Source organism: Canis aureus, chromosome 8 (genome assembly GCF_053574225.1).
Source record: "Canis aureus isolate CA01 chromosome 8, VMU_Caureus_v.1.0, whole genome shotgun sequence".
Taxonomy (NCBI): Eukaryota; Metazoa; Chordata; class Mammalia; order Carnivora; family Canidae; genus Canis; species Canis aureus.
The window spans coordinates 21,166,011-21,186,408 of NC_135618.1; the positions used below are offsets into that span (position 1 = coordinate 21,166,011).

Genomic DNA, 20,398 nt, shown 5'->3' on the forward strand with positions numbered 1-20,398 from the left:
TAAATATATATGTTTGTATTAAAATATATATTAAAAAATCAGATCACCATATTGTGTGTTTCCTTTTTTTCTTTTTAAATTTTATTTATTTATTCATGAGAGACACAGATAGAGAGAGAGGCAGAGACACAGACAGAGGAGAAGCAGGCTCCATGCAGGGAGCCTGATGTGGGACTCGATCCCAAGTCTCCAGGTCTCCAGAATCACGCCCTGGGCCAAAGGCAGGTGCCAAACCACTGAGCCACCCGGGGGATCCCCTGTGTGTATGTTTCCAATAGAGATACTGCCACACTGAAAATGAGTAATTTTCTCTTTAGGAAATATAGAAAATTTAATTGATTAAAAAATTCATCAACAGTTTTAGTCTTCAACGTCCAATTTTTTCCTCAACAGAAAGAGGTGCTATTTCCTACAGCTTTATCTTAATAGGCAGAAAATATGTGCAGTAAAAAGTTTAATACTTTAGACAGAAGTATTAAGTAAAAGGAGATGAATGCATTTGTAGCTTTTGCTTTTTTCCAGAAACTAAAATTAACTCCTGATGGAAAAATTATTTTAAAAATACATAATATACACATATAGCTACAGACCTACAGTATTTTGTCACTGGACACAAAATGAATTTTCACACAGAAAAGGTTAGTAGCCCTCTCTTCCTCATTCTGAGGTGCTCATAAGCTGCTAAGTTAAGATTGGGCACTTGTAAACCACATGACCTCATGAATGCTATCTTATCATATCACAGGTTCCTCAGACTGACCACAACAACTTAAATCAGACAGGCAGCAAAATAGTGCTCAGTCTTTGACACATATTATTGGTATGACATTTTTAGCTGTCCAGTTCGTGGGGGAGCGAAAATCTGATTATCTCAAGTCCAACTGCATCTGTGAGATAGGGTCCATGGAAAGCACATGATTTACTGCACTAAAGACTTCCAACCACATTTAAATTTTTAGTTTTTCTAAATCTGAGGGAGCTAGCTCATCTTTTATCAATTCTCCTTTAGTTGACATTTAGTAAGTTTGCAGAACACCACATTTACAAATGTGCCTAGTTTGAAAAACTGTCAATACTATGTTACTGTTTCTTTTGAAAACTAGCATTTTAAAACTGAATACTTGATGCAAAAGAAAATAAGGTTTTAAAAAAGACTGGTTATATTTCAAAATCTTGGTATAGCTAAAGAAACTAGACTTTTAGATTTAAGAATATACAGCAATAAAAAACAAGTGTGAAGCTTGGATAGCTTGGATAATAGGAAGAGAACATCGAAATTAAACTGAAAAGATTCAAACTCTCAAATGCACTGTGTGGACCAAGGGCTTAAAGAGAATATAATTCAAAACATAATCAAGGAAGAACATTCTAATTTATGAATTTCCTTCTTGTCTGATTAAGTAAGCTTTACTCTCAGCCCTCATATCAATCTCTCTAAATGCTATTTTCAGGACCACACACTAAAAACAAACTGATCGGGCTAAGTCTCCAGTTTCAGAAATGCTCCTCTCTACTTATTTCCCTGCTACTTTTTTTTTTTTTTAAAGATTTTATTTATTCATGAAAGACAGAGAGAGAGAGAGGCAGAGACACAGGCAGAGGGAGAAGCAGGTTCCATGCAGGGAGCCTGATATGGGACTTGATCCCGGAACTCCAGGATTATGCCCTGGGCTGAAGGCAGACGCTCAACTGCTGAGCCACCCAGGTGTCCCTCCTTGCTACTTTTATAACTGTTCTGTCTCCTTTCTGAGCTCTTTATTTGCCTCCAAATCTTTGCATATGATGGCCTCTCTGCCTAAATACTCTTCTACTCTCTTTTTCTTGGCTATTTTCTCCTCCTCCTCCAACACAGTGTAGGTAGCCCCGCACCCAGAGATTTTTGGATACATTTCTAGGCCATGTTACCACATGGTTCTAGCACAGCATTGCCCATACATACTGTTCTCCCTACCAGTCCGAATTCCTTCACAATTCGGACAATGACTTTTATATACCAAGCACAGGACTGGGATGGAAAGCACTTTAGCTTATTTAGCATGACTGCTTTAGGATGCAGTAAATGAAGCAAGGCCTGAGGCATGCTTGGGAGCTAAATGATGTCTGAATGCTCATTGACCGACTGAATTTATGAAGTAAATTGGCATCCTAAGGTTACACAGTTAACCAGTGGTAGAACTACGCCTGCAATCCAGGTCTCCTGACTCTATGTCCACTGTTCCACAAATGATACTTTTCTCAACCACGTGTAGTAAATTCTTTTTGGAGAACAAAGACACAAAATTCAGCAACAAAACTAAACTTAATCAATTTAAAAACAAAAAATCCAGAACTGTCATTAAGAACTTGATAAATTGCACATGTACCTATAAATTTTCCCCTCTTCTCGCTTTTATGGATGTGTTTAGAAATATTGGTATGGGGATCCCTGGGTGGCGCAGCGGTTTGGCGCCTGCCTTTGGCCCAGGGCGCGATCCTGGAGACCCGGGATCGAATCCCACGTCGGGCTCCCGGTGCATGGAGCCTGCTTCTCCCTCTGCCTGTGTCTCTGCCTCTCTCTCTCTGTGACTATCATAAATAAATAAAAATTAAAAAAAAAAAAATTAAAAAAAAAATATTGGTATGATAATGAAAGGAGAAAGTAAGAGTCAGATGAAGAGTAGGGATAATTAGTTTTGTTTTTTTAAAGTAGTCTCCCTGCCCTGTGTGGAGCCCAACACAGGGCCTGAACTCACGAGCTGGAAATCAAGACCTAAGCTCAGATCAAGAGTCAGATGCTTAAAAGGAAAGAGTCAGATGCTTAACTGACAGAGCTACCCCAGAAGCCCCAGGATAATTAGCTTTTGAATAAATGAAAATTTTTATATTTATTTTTTTGTATTTTTTTTTGAGTTTGATTTGCCAACATACAGTATAACTAAAGGAAAAATTTTAAAAATGAATCTCAAGTCTTGAAACCTGAGTATATGAGTAAGTTCACTAGACTTTAAAACTGTAGCTCGGGATCCCTGGGTGGCGCAGCGGTTTAGTGCCTGCCTTTGGCCCAGGGCGCGATCCTGGAGACCCGGGATCGAATCCCACGTCGGGCTCCCGGTGCATGGAGCCTGCTTCTCCCTCTGCCTGTGTCTCTGCCTCTCTCTCTCTCTCTCTCTCTGTGTGACTATCATAAATAAATAAAAATTAAAACAAAAAATTAAAAAAAAAACAAAAAAAACTGTAGCTCATTTGGTTACCCAAATCAGGCTGAATGAAATCATTAAGCATGAGGTGCCTGGGTAGATCAGTGGTTAAGCATCTGCTTTTGGCTCTGGTTGTCATCCCGGGGTCCTGAGATCGAGTCCCGCACTGGGCTCCCTGTAGGGAGCCTGCTTCTCCCTCTTCCTCTGTCTCTGCCTCTCTCTGTCTCTCTCAGGAATAAATAAATCTTAAAAAAAAAAAAAATTTGGGATCCCTGGGTGGCACAGCGGTTTAGCGCCTGCCTTTGGCCCAGGGCGCGATCCTGGAGACCCGGGATCGAGTCCCACGTCGGGCTCCCGGTGCATGGAGCCTGCTTCTCTCTCTGCCTATGTCTCTGCCTCTCTCTCTCACTGTGTGACTATCATAAAATAAAATTAAAAATTAAAAAAAATTAAAAAAAATCTTCAAGGATATCCTATTAGTTTCACTTAAATGTTAACAATACATCTAATACTGTAATCACGTTATAATCTTTATACATTATTGAAATAGTTTAAAAGAAATTATATGGTTTATTTGTGTGCGGTGTAAGTCAACTGTTAACCATGTAATTTATTGCAAAGGAGAGAGAGAATCTTAAGTAGGATCCACACCCAATGTGGAGCCCAATGGGGCTAGATCTCATGACCTGAGCTGAAATCAAGAGCTGGAGGCTTAACTGACTGAGCCACCCAGGTGCCCTTGAAATAGTTTGGATTTATATCTTATTTTTCCCATGTCTAAGATTTAAGAATATGCTATTAGATGATGTTTTCATGGGAATGCTCCTATCCTTACTGAATGAAATCTATTTAAGAACACTTATTTTCGGGGATCCCTGGGTGACTCAGTGGTTTAGCGCCTGCCTTTGGCCCAGGGGGACCTGGATCAAGTCCCACATCGGGCTCCCTGCTTGGAGCCAGCTTCTCCCTCTGCCTGTGTCTCTGCCTCTCTCTCTCTCTCTCTCTCTCTCTCTCTCTGTGTCTCTCATGAATAAATAAATAAAATCTTAAAAAAAAAAAGAACACACATTTTCATTAGCAAATTTAAACATCTTTTTTTTTTTTTTTTTTTTTTTTTTTTTTTTACCTATAGTAGGAATAGAATACATAGAGGCATATAATTGGGTTGAACACTGCCCCCTTTTCTGAATATAGCATAAAACTGGAAAGTGGTTAAAAGTCTTGAATAAAAAGTCAGATTTCCTGTGTGGGATTATTATAGTTTTCCTCTGTGTTATATATTCTTTTTGGAGACAAAGAATGAATGGGAAGATATATAGCCTTGGAGATTTAAAAAAATTAATCTAGAAACAATTGTTGGAAGTTTGGTCACAAGTTAAACAACAAACTCTTGCAACAGAATGTATTGAAGAGCTGAGCTAATTTATGTCCTTGAGTAAGCTTGTATTTCTTAAATAATAGGTATATATGAAATTGGGTTAGCTATTTTTATCTAGTTCTATGTTTCTGGGAACGTCAAATTTGGCTAGAAAATCCAAGTTGCCTCTGTTTTTCAGAAAAATCATCTAATATATAAAAGTTAAGATTTTAGTAGCATCTACTGGAAACTGAAACAAAATCTGAAGGGTCAAGTCATACCAATTCTCCAGTTTCAGATGGAAGAGAAATCCAGAATCTGATGCTGGAAGAATAAAGAATACTAGGTGATAGTAGAGTTCTATTAACTAGACATTAGGTTTCCATCTGAGAGAAGTAATTTATTTTAATTTAATTAAACACTTATGGGACTCCTACTACATCTAACTAACATGTGACAATTACATGGGTCGGCAGGATTGTGGTAGGGCAGTGGGATGTAGTAGATCAGAAGTCAGAATGCCTGGGCAGTAGTTCCGTCTTTGCCACCAACTAGCTGTGTAACTTTGGGTAAGTCCCTTAACTCTTATGCCCTCAGCTTCCTCATTTATCAAGTGAAAAACTAGATAAACTTTGGGAACATGCCGGCTTAAAAATATATGAATCTGAAATCTCAGCTTTAAGTCTTCTACATAGTGATATTACTGCAGGCATAAAATACTGTACACTATTCAGTATTTTTTTATCTTATGACTTCAAATAAAATAAACCAATTATCCAAGATTAAAAGTAACATATAAGAGGAATAGGAATAATAACACTAAAGGTCATTAAGAATGAATTTTTATTCTATAAATGGAGGTTGTAAGATTTAAAAACAGTGCTAAAGGTTTAATTCAAAGAGCCTTAATGCAATTTTCATAGAAGTACAAATATGATCTTTCATTATCTATATGAGACTTTTTGGCAGCAGAGAAAATTTTCCTGTAGTGAGACTTGTGTGAACTTCTGCATGATACTTTACACTGATTTAACTAGAGAAAAAGCAAATTTAAAGGAATTTGTTCTTTTATTAAGAAGTTGCAACACTGGGAAACTGGGTACTTTTTATTGTAACAACAGGCACGAATACTTATAACTCCCTGTATTGAAATTAAAAAAAAAAAAATAATTCTAGGGCAGCCTGGGTGGCTCAGCAGTTTAGTGCTGCCTTCGGCCCAGGGTGTGATCCTGGAGATCCAGGATCGAGTCCCACTTTGGGCTCCCTGCATTGAGCCTGCTTCTCCCTCTGCCTGTGTCTCTGCCTCTCTCTCTCTCTCTCTCTCTGTCTCTCACATGAATAAATAAATAAAATTTTAAAGGTAATAATTCTAAAATTAAGATTCAATTATCAGCAGACACCAATACAAAAGAAAACACTACTTTTGTTTTTTATTTCTGCCTCCACCCACTAATACCCTATTATGAATGCAGTTTGTAAAAGTGTCAATTGTATTTTAGGTTATCTTCTGTAAACTAGGTAATATAATACTTGGGGTTTTACAAGATTTTCAAGGAAATAAAGACTAGTACAGACAATCAATATAGAATAAGCATACAGTTAAAAAAACAAAAAAATATTATTTATTGTTTGAAATAGAGAGAAAAAATAGCTGCCAATAACCAGAGCCAAATCACTAAGTTCTTTTCTACTTTTAATATTCTAGTTTTGATGCCTAGATGAAGATCAATATCAAATGATTCTTTAAGCTTCTTTTTAAAAATTCAAGTTCGGACAGCCCCGGTGGCTTAGCGGTTTAGCGCCGCCTTCGGCCCAGGGCGTGATCCTGGGGATCCAGGATCAAGTCCCACATCAGGCTCCTGGGACGGAGCCCGCTTCTCCCTCTGCCTGTGTCTCTGCACACCCCCCCCCCCCCGTGTCTCTAATACATAAAAAAAATCTTAAAAAAAAATTCAAGTTCAACTGATTTTATTAACTATGTTTAAACTGGAAAATACAGAGCAAAGAAGAAAAGATTCACAGTTTTATAAAGGGCAGTCTGTCATGTGATTCCCAAAGTTCCTCATTTCAAAAATTCTAGTTTAATAACAAATGAGTATACATATTAAATATATTAATAATGGTTAGGATATTCAAAATGACTTTTTGGTAGATATTTAACTAAATCTATAGCTCAAGCATAAACAGTTATCAGAATTTTATTTTATTTTATTTTATTTTTTTTTAAATTTTTATTTATTTATGATAGTCACAGAGAGAGAGAGGCACAGAGACACAGGCAGAGGGAGAAGCAGGCTCCATGCACCGGGAGCCCAACGTGGGATTCGATCCCGGGTCTCCAGGATCGCGCCCTGGGCCAAAGGCAGGCGCCAAACCGCTGCGCCACCCAGGGATCCCAGTTATCAGAATTTTAAAAAGAATACTCATGTATAAACATTTTCTAAGTCAAACTTCAAAATGGGTTTTTTTAGATTTTGTTTTATTTACTCAAAATTTTAATTTTGTACTTGGCTTGTAGAAATAACAGAAGATTCTTATAACACAGGATAACTTAAAAAACTGTCTCCTCAAGAGAGAAGACAGGATGACAGAAGACCCTTGGGTACTGGGAACCAGCACAAAGGCTCTCCTTAAAATGAAAGTTGGCTTTACTTACCTGGGTTGTATATTATTTATAGCATCCTATAATAGTGTTTTATATTGTTTTGGGTTTTGGCCAGCTTTGTCCTGAAATAGCTGACATTTCTGTTAGTTTTTCAGGAAGGGGGTCTCAGTGCTTGTTCAATGAAAGACAATTCCTCCTGTCAAGTTCTTTTATAAATTATCTATCATTCTCTGATAAATGGTAAAAAAAAAAAAAAAAAAAAGTGCTGAAGATAACTTAATACATTCTTCCCTGAAGAAGACCAGGGAGGTTTAGAATCAAATTAAAATAACTATGTTGAAATGCTCCCTTCTTGATAGTCTCCTTTCTGGGGCTCCTTATCCAGAGCTGCCAGTTTCCCTCCACAAGTAGTTTTGATCTTCTTTATTGGCTCTTGATCTTATAGGTCGAGAGTGCCATACACTTGCTCCTAGAACCTCTTCCCTTTATCTATGAATAGCATTTATATGCCAATAGCTACTATACCTATTTTTAGCCCCAACATCTTTTTTAGAACCTCATACACCTTATATTTTCATTTTAATGTTTAATAGGAATCTCAATCTTAATATAAGCAAAACAGAGCTCTTGATATTCTACTCCTTCCCAACCTCAGTAAATGGCACCAACCAATCACTCAGATGTCAAGCCAAAAATCTCTGGAGTCACTATTTTATCTTATGTCCCTCATATAATCCATCAGCAAGTTCTCAATCTCTAAAACGTATCTTTAATATATTCGTGTGGCTAACATTTTCACTTTTCTCATCCTTCTAAGTCACCTTTGCTCTTACCTAGACTATTTTAATAGCCTTCATTTCCCCATTTCTATTCTTGCTCTCCTACAATCAATTCACCATATAGAAGGTAGGGCAAATCAGATCACATCACTCTTTGCTTAAAACCATCCAAAGGCTTTCCAATGAACCATGAATAAAACACAATCTATTTATTCTGGCTTATAAAGCACTATATAGGATTGACCTAATCTATCTCTTTAACCCTATCTCACATTATTTTTTCCTCACCCTTCACTATACTCTAGTCACATTAGTATGATTTCTCACAAAGTCCATTATGTTTTCTCCTAACTTCTTTGTGCTAGTTGTTTCTTCTGCCTCGAATGTTCTTTCTTCTTTTCTTTTCTTTTCTTTCTTTCTCTCTCCCTCTTTCTTTAAGATTTTATTTATTAATTCATGAGAGAGACACACACAGAAAGAGAGGGGTGGGCAGAGACATAGGCAGAGAGAGAAGAAAGCTCCATGCAGGGAGTCTGATGTGGGACTCATCCTGGACCTCCGTATCACACCCTGAGCCAAAGGCATATGCTCAAACACTGAGCCACCCAGGCATCCCTGGAATGTTCTTTCCACTGATTTTTGCACATTAGAAAGCTTCTTAGCATTCCTATTAAAGCTTTTATGTTACCTTGTCAGCAAAGCTTTTTGAAATCATTTATTCATTAATTTTTTTTTCATGGAATATCTACTACATGGCAACATTGTTCTAGGTGCCAGGGGAAAAAAGTTACTCAAGTACACATTAAAACCATAATGAGAAACCTCTTCAAAGCCAGAGAATGATAGAAATTAGATAAAGACAATCAATTCTACATGTTGATGAGGATGTAGAACAATAAGAACTGTCTTCATGACTCATAGAGTGTAAAACGGCATAACCATTTGCAGTAGTGTCCTTAACAGATCAAACCCGAAATAATTCAAATGTTCACCAACAAAAAGATAAATAAATTGTAGTATACTTATACAAAGGAAAATTACACAGTGATGAGAATGAATAATCTATAGCTACATTTTAAAATAACATAGTTAAATTTCACAATTTTAAGCAAAAGAAGACACAAAAGAATATATATTATAAGCAGCCATTTATATAAAATTCAAAACTTAAACTATTGTATTAATGTTGAGATCATGGTTATCTTTGAAGGAGAGGGTGAGAATAGTGGTTTCAAGAGTGTATGAATGGGACTTTGAGTTTATTTCTCGGACATGGGTGGTAGTTACATGGGTGTGATCACTTTGTGATAATTTATTGAGCTGTAAACCTATCACCTGGGCACTTTCCTCCATGTTATAATTCTATCAAAAATCTTTCAAGGCTTTAAACTGTTCAATTTTTATGATTGTGAACCCATTTTATTATAGAATGTTAAGGGTAATAGCTGGTCTATAATAGTTGGTCATACTAGAAGGTTTTGTTCATGAATAAGCAATGAAGAAACTGCTGTTTGGATTTACCATCAGGAACAGTTGCAGCTCTCCTAACCAACTGGTCTGTTTTCATTACACATTCACTCTGAAATGTTCAAAGTGACCAGGTTTCCCCTTTTTTTGTGTTGATTGCTGGAAACCCTAGAGCCAAGTTTGAGGCCCACTTTTAAGAAATATCTAGATACTCCTGTGGTATGCATTTTTGTATGGGTCTTATTCATGGCTCCATGTTATATTCCTACAGTTTTCTTTCCTTTTGTCTCACAAAAATAGAGTTTGCTATTCTGCATCTTTTACAAACTTGCTTCATTATGTCTAGAACAAGGCAAGGTATGTATTAATGAAAAAAAATGCTCTAAAGGTTTTTTCTCTTTCTTTTTAAAAATATATAGTTTGTTTTGGTTTTACTTCATTTTAAAATTAATGCATTACAGTCAACTGAAAGTCCTACTTGATTTAAGTTTCTGCTACTTACTGATTATATGACTGAAGACATGTTATTTAGCCTCTCTGAGGCTATAAAATAATTTTCACAGGATAATTGTGAAAATTAAAATAATCACCCAAAATATCTACACCCAGTGTAACAACTACCACTAGAAAAAAGCTTAATGAAAAAAGGGAAAACTTGCTCCATATTGAAAACTTACTAAACAAATATAACTAGAATTACTTTTGTGAGATTTTAAGGACATAGAGCATATTAGAACTATTATGACATTATAAAAATTCAGCAAAGATGTTTAATAAAAATATTTAATTTTTAGCATACATAAACTATCTTTGGACTGGAATAAATTTACGTATTCCTGCAACATCCACCAGAACATATCATCATCAAGAACAAGTGAAAACATAATCTACATCCAAAAACGTTTTCAAATCAGCTATGTAGTATGCATTTTCCTATAAAATAATACTGTAAATAGCAGCAAGGCTTCAAAGGACCCAGAAAAGACTAGTCAGCTGGTAATTTGGCTAAACCACAGGATTATACCTACATAAGTCCTGAGTGTATTTCTTTTGGCTTCTAAGTGGGAGTATCTTTCTACCTTCTTCTAGCTCCCTTTCCTGGCATTTAGAAAATATTCTTTGTCTTTAGTGGTCAGTAGCTGTAAGTAGACAGACCTACGTTGCAAAAGTACATGGCTTATTCATTCCTAGAACTTACAATTTTGTTTTTTGTACTGACTTATATGCTTGTGATGCCCAATCTTCGTGACAAATTTTTTCTCAATTTTCAAAGTCCAACCCAAGTGCTGTTACCATTTTATTCCATATGTTTCAAAAAATGCTATAATATATGGCGTTAAGTACATGAATGGGCTTGGAGTCATATAACCTGAATTACCTCTATCACTAACTAGCATATGACCATGGGGAGTTATTTAGTACCCCAGAACCTCAGTTTTATTAAGTGTAAAACATGAATAATAATGATGCTACCTACTTCATAGGAATGTCATGAAGATTAAAAGAAACAATGTAAGTATAATATTTAGGACAGTGTCTGGCACAGAGCAACTATTAAATGAATGCTAGTTAACTACTATAATGCTATATTTTTCATTATATATTACAATCTATTTGTATACCTATTTCTGTTGTTAGGCTGTGAACCTGTTGAGGGATATGAGTTATATTTCAATCTTTAACTTCAGTTCTAAACTAAAGTGCCTAGTAGGGGCTGTCATGATAGATGGACAGGAGTTGTAAGAGGTGGGGAAGATGGAATAAGAAAAGCACTTGAACTAGGATGCATGTTCTTTTTTTTTGTATGCCATGAGGATAGGATGTAAAGATAGGGGAGGATTTAACCTAGGTTCTTGTCAGATCTGGGGCAGCAAGGGTTTCCACAGTGGCTTCTATGAGGGTCCTGGCAGGGTTTGAGAGGCTCCAAGAAGTAGGTAAGATTAAGAGCATAATTAGTTAGGTGATGATGATAGGAACTGCAGGAGTTGGGAGTCAGAGAAGGCACACGGACAGATCACAGTAAACTGCAGGAAGTGAAGATAAATCTCCATATGCAAAGCTAACAGAGAGAGAGAGACTCCCGTGGCTAGGTCAACTGCAGAATTCACTCACTGAATGTATACAAAGTAATGTTTCTGGGAGGAACAACACAGTTAAAATACTGTCATTAGTTTCCACTCTAGATTTTTAAATACTGATGACATGTTTTCTAATATCATGTCTGTAACAGCACAGAAAAAAAATAAACCAAACTTGATTCAATCCTGGTTCAACCATTTACTACTTGTATAACCCCAGCAAGTTACTTAATTATTGTGAGTCTTTTTATTCAACTGAGAATACTGCCATCATGTGGGATTATTATGAGGGTTAGTAACAACAAATATAAAGTGTCTGATACAATACTTGACCAATAGAGGGGTACTCAATAAACAGTAACTGCTACTGTTATTTTATAGATCTGCAAAGTTTCTCTGAACATTTCCTTCAACATTTTGAGAAGTATAATAATCAGCTAACAAAGTAACTGTTAACAGTCACATGTTCAAATATAACATGAATATTTTAAAGTTAATTTTTATGTTGAAAGGTAAAGATTCTGGCAGTCTGGGTGGCTCAGCGGTTTAGTGCCGCCTTCAGCCCAGGGTGTGATCCTGGAGACCGAGGATTGAGTTCTGTGTCAGGCTCCCTACATGGAGCCTGCTTCTCCCTCTGCCTGTGTCTCTGCCTCTCTCTGTCTCTCATGAATAAATAAATAAAATCTTAAAAAAAAAAAAAAAAGGTAAAGATTCTGGCAAATTATAGCACACAAGGCAAAAGTTAAGTTGTAGAGATCAGACTGACTTCGGTTATGGTTTCCCCCCCCATTGTGAAGTGCTGTAGCACAAGAATGAAAATCACTAGAACAAAAAAGTGATACCTTTTTAACCCTCTTAAGAAACTGGCCCAGCCAAAGGAAATGTGTATAGTAGGTGTACTTATAACCTATTACATTGGTTTGAAATTTCACTTGTTTTCATTTATCTTTTCTTTAGTTGGAAAATTTTGAAACAGGTGAATGTATTAAAATCTGTTCAGAAAACATAATGAAAAGGAACCTCTAACTGAAGACCTATAATGGTTTCATCTTATTTAGTAAATTTAATCTCTCCTGGCTTTGAAGATTCACCATAAGCTGGTTCTATGCAATCTACCCTTATTTACCACAACTTAATTTCATTAATTCTTAATCGAGTCTAGCCTCTAAATCCTACACCCATGCTGGCTCACTCTCACCTCTGCACTCTTGTGTGGTCCCCAGCTGCACTGTACTCACCCTCTATAGGTTTTCTCACTGGGGCCTGCTTATGCCCAGGACCTGTGCCCTATGAATAGCACAATTAGCATCTCATCACAAACTGTTCTAGTTTTTAATTTACACAATCCAGCTCTTTAACAGTAGAAAATTCTACTCTATTAATTAATTTCTTTTCCATGTTTGTTCAAAACAAAAGACTACCTTGCAGGCCACACATTAAAAAATGACATTGAAGTGAGACCTCTCATGAACCATCTTCTGCCAGTCCTGACGAGGAGATTATAATTTTTTTTTAGTGAAGTTACATGACAGGCAAAGTTAGTATTTGTTGGCTGATTTTTAGACAAGTCTTGGAAATAAAGTCAATCCTGTACAATTTTCTTAATTCAGCAACGTTAAAGCTTTCTAATCACTCTAAATCAAAATTATAAAAAATTAAAAAGGGAGAGACTGCTTTAGTCAAAATTTCCTTTGAGAAAAGCTTTTGAACAAAAAGAATAATTCCTAGGATTTTCAAAACGAGAAGAATTTCTACATCTTATTTGTAACTTGTTCTTTCACACATGGCTATTAGATCAGAATAGATTATAAAAACACACAAATAAGTAAAAATTAAATATAATCCTGAATTCCTTAAATGTTATTATTGGTTGAAAATCACAGGAATGACTCCCAAAATTTAGGACAAGTTAAATTAAACCACATTTAAGATTTATCATTTTTGTTACTGTTTTGTTTCTTCATTCAGAATTTACTTAGATTGACTACCTCCAGGAGTTATTACCCAAAACACTCAGACTTTAACTGAAGGGTGTAATATCAGGAAAGAGTAATGTCCAAACTTTTCCTTTGAGGTTTCAATTAATTTAGTGGTCAAAATGAGTTTCTTTCTCAACAAATGAAGTTATGTTACCTGCTCAAATCTTATCAACTATAAACCTTATTGTACAAATAATTTAAGATAAGAATATGCTTTTGTATTCATGTTTAGATAAGTACTTATCATTAAAAAATAATAAGGGATGAGGAAATTGACCTAGAGCCCCATTAACAAAAAGTATCTCTCTAATCAAAACACATGAATTTAAATTACTTAGGAGAGTACTTAATAATACTATTTGAAAATTTCATGAGTCAAATCTCATAGATTCAAGGTAGTGCCAGTTTAAAAAGTACTTAGATACTAAGAAATCTGTTAACTGATATTAGGCAAGTATCCTTTTTTGCAATCTCAGTAATACCACCATGAAGGGAATAAGAAGACAAGAGTAAAAAGACTTCCCTCTATCCACAACGGTAAATAACACAAATCTAGGTATAAAGAAAGGTATAAAGAAAGCTTTAGTTTAACAAAAGTAACTTATGACACCTAGACAAACTATCAAAGGTTTACAGATCACAATTTAAAAAAACTGCCATGCCAGTATTAATAATTTTAGATCATGATAAAAAGGCTTAAGGAAAATTATTCTCAATATTGTAAAAGAATAATTCTTATTAAAAAGACAATTTTCTAAAATATTATTATTTAATCATAATCAAGGATTCACAGAAAATATTTATCATGAAAGAGTCAGCCACAGCCAGTAATACAGTGTTGTTACAATACAGAGGAAGGAAGAAAGAAATATGTGAAGATCAAAATTTATCACTTACCTCATGATTCAGCTCTGCTATCTGATCTTTCAGTTCCCTAATATACTGGTTAGAATCAGACTTGTTAAGCTGTCCTTGAAGCTTTCCTTCTTCTTTCTGTTTTGTGACAACAGAACAAACCAAAAACAAGAGACAGCGTTCACAACATGTACTCAAATATTTGAAGATATAGGACAGCATAAAGGCATATCCTTTTACCGGCTAAATTCTGAACTAATCTGTAAGGTATTCTCAAACTATGTCTGGAACGTAATTTATAGTAAACTATACTGAATATTTCTAAATAATGCTTAGTGGAAGTTGTTTACAACAAATACAACTTGTAAAATGTACCTTTTGAGAGATTCTTAGAAATCAACAATTGAATGGGTCTACCAGTGAAAAAATTACCCTAGAATTTCAAAGGCATTCTCCTAGTTACATTGGGCACAAATGATTTTCTATCTCTACTATAAGAGATTCAACTCTTAGTTGATAAGGTAGTGGGCCTCCCACAGCTACCCTGGGAATTAGCTTTTGTTTGGCGAACAGAGGAAAGAACAAAGAAAAGGTTCTGCAACCATTCTTAAAAGGAAAAGGATAGCTCTGAATCTCTTCTGTTTAATTAATTTAGGAAACTATGTTGGGAGTCCTAGATATAGCTGATAAAAAGGTACTCCAATAATAACAAATAGATCTAGAACCACACTGTGACCATTTTCCAGGGATACAGATCGGGGAGGAGAGAAGCTGCCTTTTTCTTTATCATCGGAAAACAAATGTGACTTTTAAGATATAGGGCTTATGAGAGGATGAAACTGAATTGTTTATGACATCTCCAGATTATTTTAAGTTGATGCTTAAAATGTGAAGAAGCTGTGATCCAGAAACATCTACTGAAATTACTAACTCCTGATAGCAGAAAAGTACTGGTTTACTTTTAATAGTCACAACCACTCAATTTCCTTCCAATGGAGACAACCACCATTGACATTTTTTTAGTGTAATCTTTTCATGATATTTTGTACATACGTAATCAAACACAATTATATACACACACATATTTTTACCTATACTACAGACACTCTATACACTGTTCTACACTTGCTATTATTCTTAAAAATCCAACTTGCCCCAGGTCAGGCTCCCTGCTCAGCAGGGAGTCTGTCTCCTTCTCTCTCTGCCCCTCCTCCTACTCCACACAGGGTCTCTTGGTTAAGAAAAAAAAAAAAAATCTAAAAAAAAACGAAACAAACCAACCTGAAGATCATTTAGTATCACTACATACATATAGGTAAAAAAGAGCTACATTTTGATTGAAAGAGTTTTAAGTCTCTGTAAAAGTTATCTTAGTGCTATCTGAATATAAGTTTTTTAAAAGTAAATTTTAAAATGTACTGTAGGTCCATAAAATTACCTGGAAAGTAAAGGGTTGTACTGCAGAGCACTTTCCAATGTGGAGATCTCTACTGCAATCTTTCCATTCACAGTAAGAAGGGACCCTAGACATCACCTGGTTTGGTCCTCTGACTGTAGCTAAGTACATGCTCTACTTTCCTTCTTACATACCTTCTCCTAATATCCTTGGTAGAAAGAAGAACTAACTAGAATTGCTCCAGTAACAGAATGGGTGACTCCCCTATAAAATCAGGGTACCATTCCAAAAGAATTGCTCTTCTTCATTAACTGTCCTTCTCACCTTGATTGCATTCTTGTGTACCCTTAGTCTACTCTTCAAATCCTATCCAATTATTCTTACAGGCCAACTCCTTTTTCTTCTCCTTCTGTTTATGGCAATCTGCCTTAAAAATCTTTCACTAGAATATGGCCTGCTGAAGCAGTTTAGCTAATATTTGTATAGATATAAAGGAAAAACTATAGTTTCTATAGGCTTTAAGAGTCTCATGCTCTACCGAATGAGCTAGCCGGTGCTTCTACAGGCTTTAAAACTTTTCTTATATATTTGAACACATGAAAATCACATATTATCATCTAGGCAAAGAACTGTCTAATTTAGGGGTACCTGGCTGGCTCAGTCACTGGAGCATGTGGCTCTTGATCTTGGGGTTATGAGTTTGAGCCACAAGCTGGGTGTGGATATTTCTTAAAAATAAAATCTTATTTACAAAAAGGAACTAATTTAACAATTATATTTCAAATGCACTAGGCTTCTTAAACATATTAAACAGACACCTTATGATTTTTAGCCATAAGCCCATATTTAAGAAAAAAATATTTTTTGAAAATTTAGTTAGAAACATTGGTTTAAGCCAAAGCAATCCTGATAAAGAAGAACAAACATCTTAAAAAAAAAAAGATTGATTGATTGGTTGATTGATGAGAGAGAGAGAGAGAGAGAGAGAGAGAGAGAGGGGCAGATACACAGGCAGAGGGAGAAGCAGGCTCCATGCAGGGAGCCCAACGTGGGACTCGATCCCGAGTCTCCAGGATCACACCCCGGGCCAAAGGCAGGCGCCAAACCGCTGAGCCACCCAGGGACCCCAAGAACAAACATCTTATAATACCAGATTTCAAAATATACTACAAAGCTGCAGTAATCAAAACAGTATGGTACTGGCAAAAAATATATATAGACACATAGATCAATGGAGCCCCAGAAATAAACCCATGATTATATAGTCAATCTATGACAAAGGAAGCAAGTATATATGTGTGTGTGTATATATATTTAAATTTTTATTTATTTATGATAGTCACACACACACAGAGAGAGAGAGAGAGAGACAGAGGCAGAGACACAGGCAGAGGGAGAAGCAGGCTCCATGCACCAGGAGCCCGACGTGGGATTCGATCCCGGGTCTCCAGGATCGCGCCCTGGGCCAAAGGCAGGCGCTAAACCGCTGTGCCACCCAGGGATCCCCAGCAAGTATATATATAATGAGGAAAAGACAGTCTCTTCAATAAATGGTGCTGGGAAAACTATATAGGTACAAAAAAAACAAAAAAAAGAAACTGAACCATTTTTCTTACACCATATACACACACACACAAACCCTCAAAATGAATTAAAGACCTACATGGGACACATGAAACCATAAAAATCCTACAAGAGAGTGCAGACAATAATTTCTCTGACATTGGCTATAGCAACATTTTTTTCCTACATGTTTCCTAAGACAAGGGAAACAAAAGCAAAAATAAACTACTGGACTACACCAAAATAGAAAGCTTTATGCACAGCAAAGGAAATCATCAAGAAAAAGGCAATAAAACAAAAAGGCAATCTACTGAATGGGAGAAGATATATGCAAATGATACATCCAATAAGGAGTTCCTATCCCCAAACCCAAACAATCCAATTTAAAATGGGAAAAGGAGGGCAGCCCCGATGGCCCAGTGGTTTAGCGGAAAATGTAAATCAAAACCACATGAGTTATCACCTCACACCTGTCAACAACAAATGGCTAGAATTAAAAAGAGAAGAAATAGGGCCGAGCAGTTTGGCGCCGCCTTCAGCCCGGGGATGATCCTGGAGATCCGGGATCGAGTTCCACATCAGGCTCTCTGCATGGAGCCTGCTTCTCTCTCTGCCTGTGTCTCTGCCTCTCTCTCTCTTTCTCTCTCTCTCGCTTGCTGTGTCTGTCATGAATAAATAAATAAAATTAAAAAAAATAAAAGATGTGAGAGCCCAAAATAAACACTTATATTTTTTTAAAAAAGAAGAAGAAATAACAAGTGCTGACAAGGATGTGGAGTATAAGGAATCCTCATGACCTACTGACAGAAATGTAAATTGATGCAACCACTCTGGAAAACAGTATGGAATTTCCTCAAAAAATAAAAAATAGAATAACTGGATCATAAAATATGATCCAATGTTTCCACTATTGGGTATTAACCCAGAGAAAACAAAAACACAAATTTAAAAAGATATATGCACCCTTATGTTTATTGCAGCATATCTGCAATAGCCAGGAAGGAAGCAACCTAAGTATCCATCAATAGACAAATAGATAAGGAATTTGTGGTATGTATATTCAATAGAATATTGCATATCCATAAAAAGGATAAGACCATGCCATTTGAAACAATGTTATTGGACCTAGAGGGTATAATGTTAAGTGAAATAAGTCAGATTGAGAAAGACAACTACCATATGATTTCACTTATAAGTGGAATCTTAAAAGAAAAAAATTAATAAACACATAAAAAGCAGAATCAGACCTATAAATAGAACAAACTAATGGTTGCTAGAGGGGAAGGGGATGTGGGTTTGGGCAAAATGAGTGAAGGGGAGTGGGAGATACAGGCTTCCAGTTATGGGAATAAAGGCACAGCATAAGGAATACAGTCGATGATATTGTAATAGCAATGTAATGGGACAGATGGTAGCTATATTGGTGGTGAACATAATGTATAAACTTGTCAAATCACTAAACTGTACACCTGAAACTAATATAACATTGTATGTCAATTATACTCAGTTAAAAAAACCAAAACCAAAACAGCAGAGATATCAACTCAGAGCCCCAATTAAATCATATATGAAGCTGTGTTTTTTTTTTTTTCATTCATATGTTCCACAATTTCCCTTGGTTCTAGACTTATTCCATCTCAGTTCTGTATATCCTCAAAGTAGGAGAAGATTATGTCAAGTAGAAGGGAAAAGTAGTGAGTGAATCAAGGGGGGAGAAAAGGAAGAATGTGGAAAAAAGAAAAAAATATATGGAGAAAGAATATTCACTGAAAATTAAATTAATTTTATAGAATGTATTTTCCAAAATTCAATATATGGCATGAGAAATGGCAACTTCCAAAGGGGACTAATTTGATAAGAATCACTCCTTTGGTTATTATGTGTTTAGCTGTCCTCTTTGATGGCTTCTAATTTTAGCCTAATTTTAGCATTGTGCCATATTAACTGTCTTGAAATAGTTGATTAAATGGAAAGTATAATTGCCTACTAGGAAGAAATCCTCATGGAAGAGATGGAAAGGCTAGATATCTGTGGTTTGGGATTAGATTTAGAAAAGTTTTCTTTAAATCCGGTCTCCAGTGAAAGCAAAGGTCTTGACAATTTTGAATATCCCAAAGTAAGAGTATCATGCAGGACAAAATAAAATCCTCAGGATGAATAAAATGACAATGTCCAAAGTAAGTACTAATGTTGTAAGAGAGAAGTTCAAGAATGCAAAACACATTAGGTCTGAAAAGCTGTCAAATGACCAATAATCATAATTAATACTAATTCTTTCCTATAGGGAAACCTGCATGAAAGAAAAGTTTGGCATGTAAGATGAAATTTGGGATGCCTGGGTGGCTCAGTGGTTGAGCAGCTGCCTTTGGCTCAGGGTGTGATCCTAGAGTCCTGGGATCTAGTCTCAGGATGGAGTCCCACATCGGGTTTCCTGCATGGAGCCTGCTTCTCCCTCTGCCTCTCTCTCTCACGTTCTGTGTGTCTCTCATGAATAAATAAAATCTTAAAAAAAAAAAAAAAAAAAAGAATGATTAAATTTGTTTTACAAAAAGTGACTGACTCCAAAGATATGTTACCCCAAAGGTAGGTCTTAGTAAGATTTAGCCAAAAATTTTGCACCTTGATTTCTTTAGAGGAAAGCCAGTATTTAATAAAAAGCAGGGCAATTAAGAAATTTTACAATAAAGAAATGGAATGTTTTTTACTTAAGGAAAAAAAAAAAGACTCCTGAATGATATTTGTGAAAAGTCAAAGAAGCCCTCTTATGGCCTTTATGACTAAAAAAATCAAGTGTTCCTTGAATTTCAATTCAATGTAGAAAAAAGGCAGAATTTCAAAGGGAAAAATTTTATATATTTGATTAAATATAATTGTATATAATTGTTCTTTTAGATTTAAACATAACTATTTAAGCTTAATATTATGTTTCTCTGGAAAACTTTTAACATACATTCAAAAGTTTAGCAAAAAAATCTGATGCCGGGCAGCCCAGGTGGCTCAGTGGTTTAGTGCCGCCTTCGGCCCAGGGCGTGATCCTGGAGGCTTGGGATTTAGTCCCATGTCGGGCTCCCTGCATGGAGCCTGCTTCTCCCTCTGCCTATGTCTCTGATGAACAAATAAATAAAATCTTAAAAAAAAAAAAT

At 35.9% G+C, this 20,398-nt stretch overlaps 1 protein-coding gene across 10 annotated transcripts in view; it reads right to left on the reverse strand.

Moving 5' to 3' along the window:
• Window positions 1-20,398, reverse strand: part of EVI5 (ecotropic viral integration site 5) — a 193,283-nt gene that overhangs the window by 15,112 nt on the left and 157,773 nt on the right. For all 10 annotated transcript variants that reach the window (XM_077905439.1, XM_077905441.1, XM_077905436.1 and 7 more), the window contains one exon: window positions 14,339-14,434. In XM_077905439.1, the coding sequence (XP_077761565.1) occupies window positions 14,339-14,434 (96 nt within the window). The remainder of the gene's footprint in view (window positions 1-14,338; window positions 14,435-20,398) is intronic.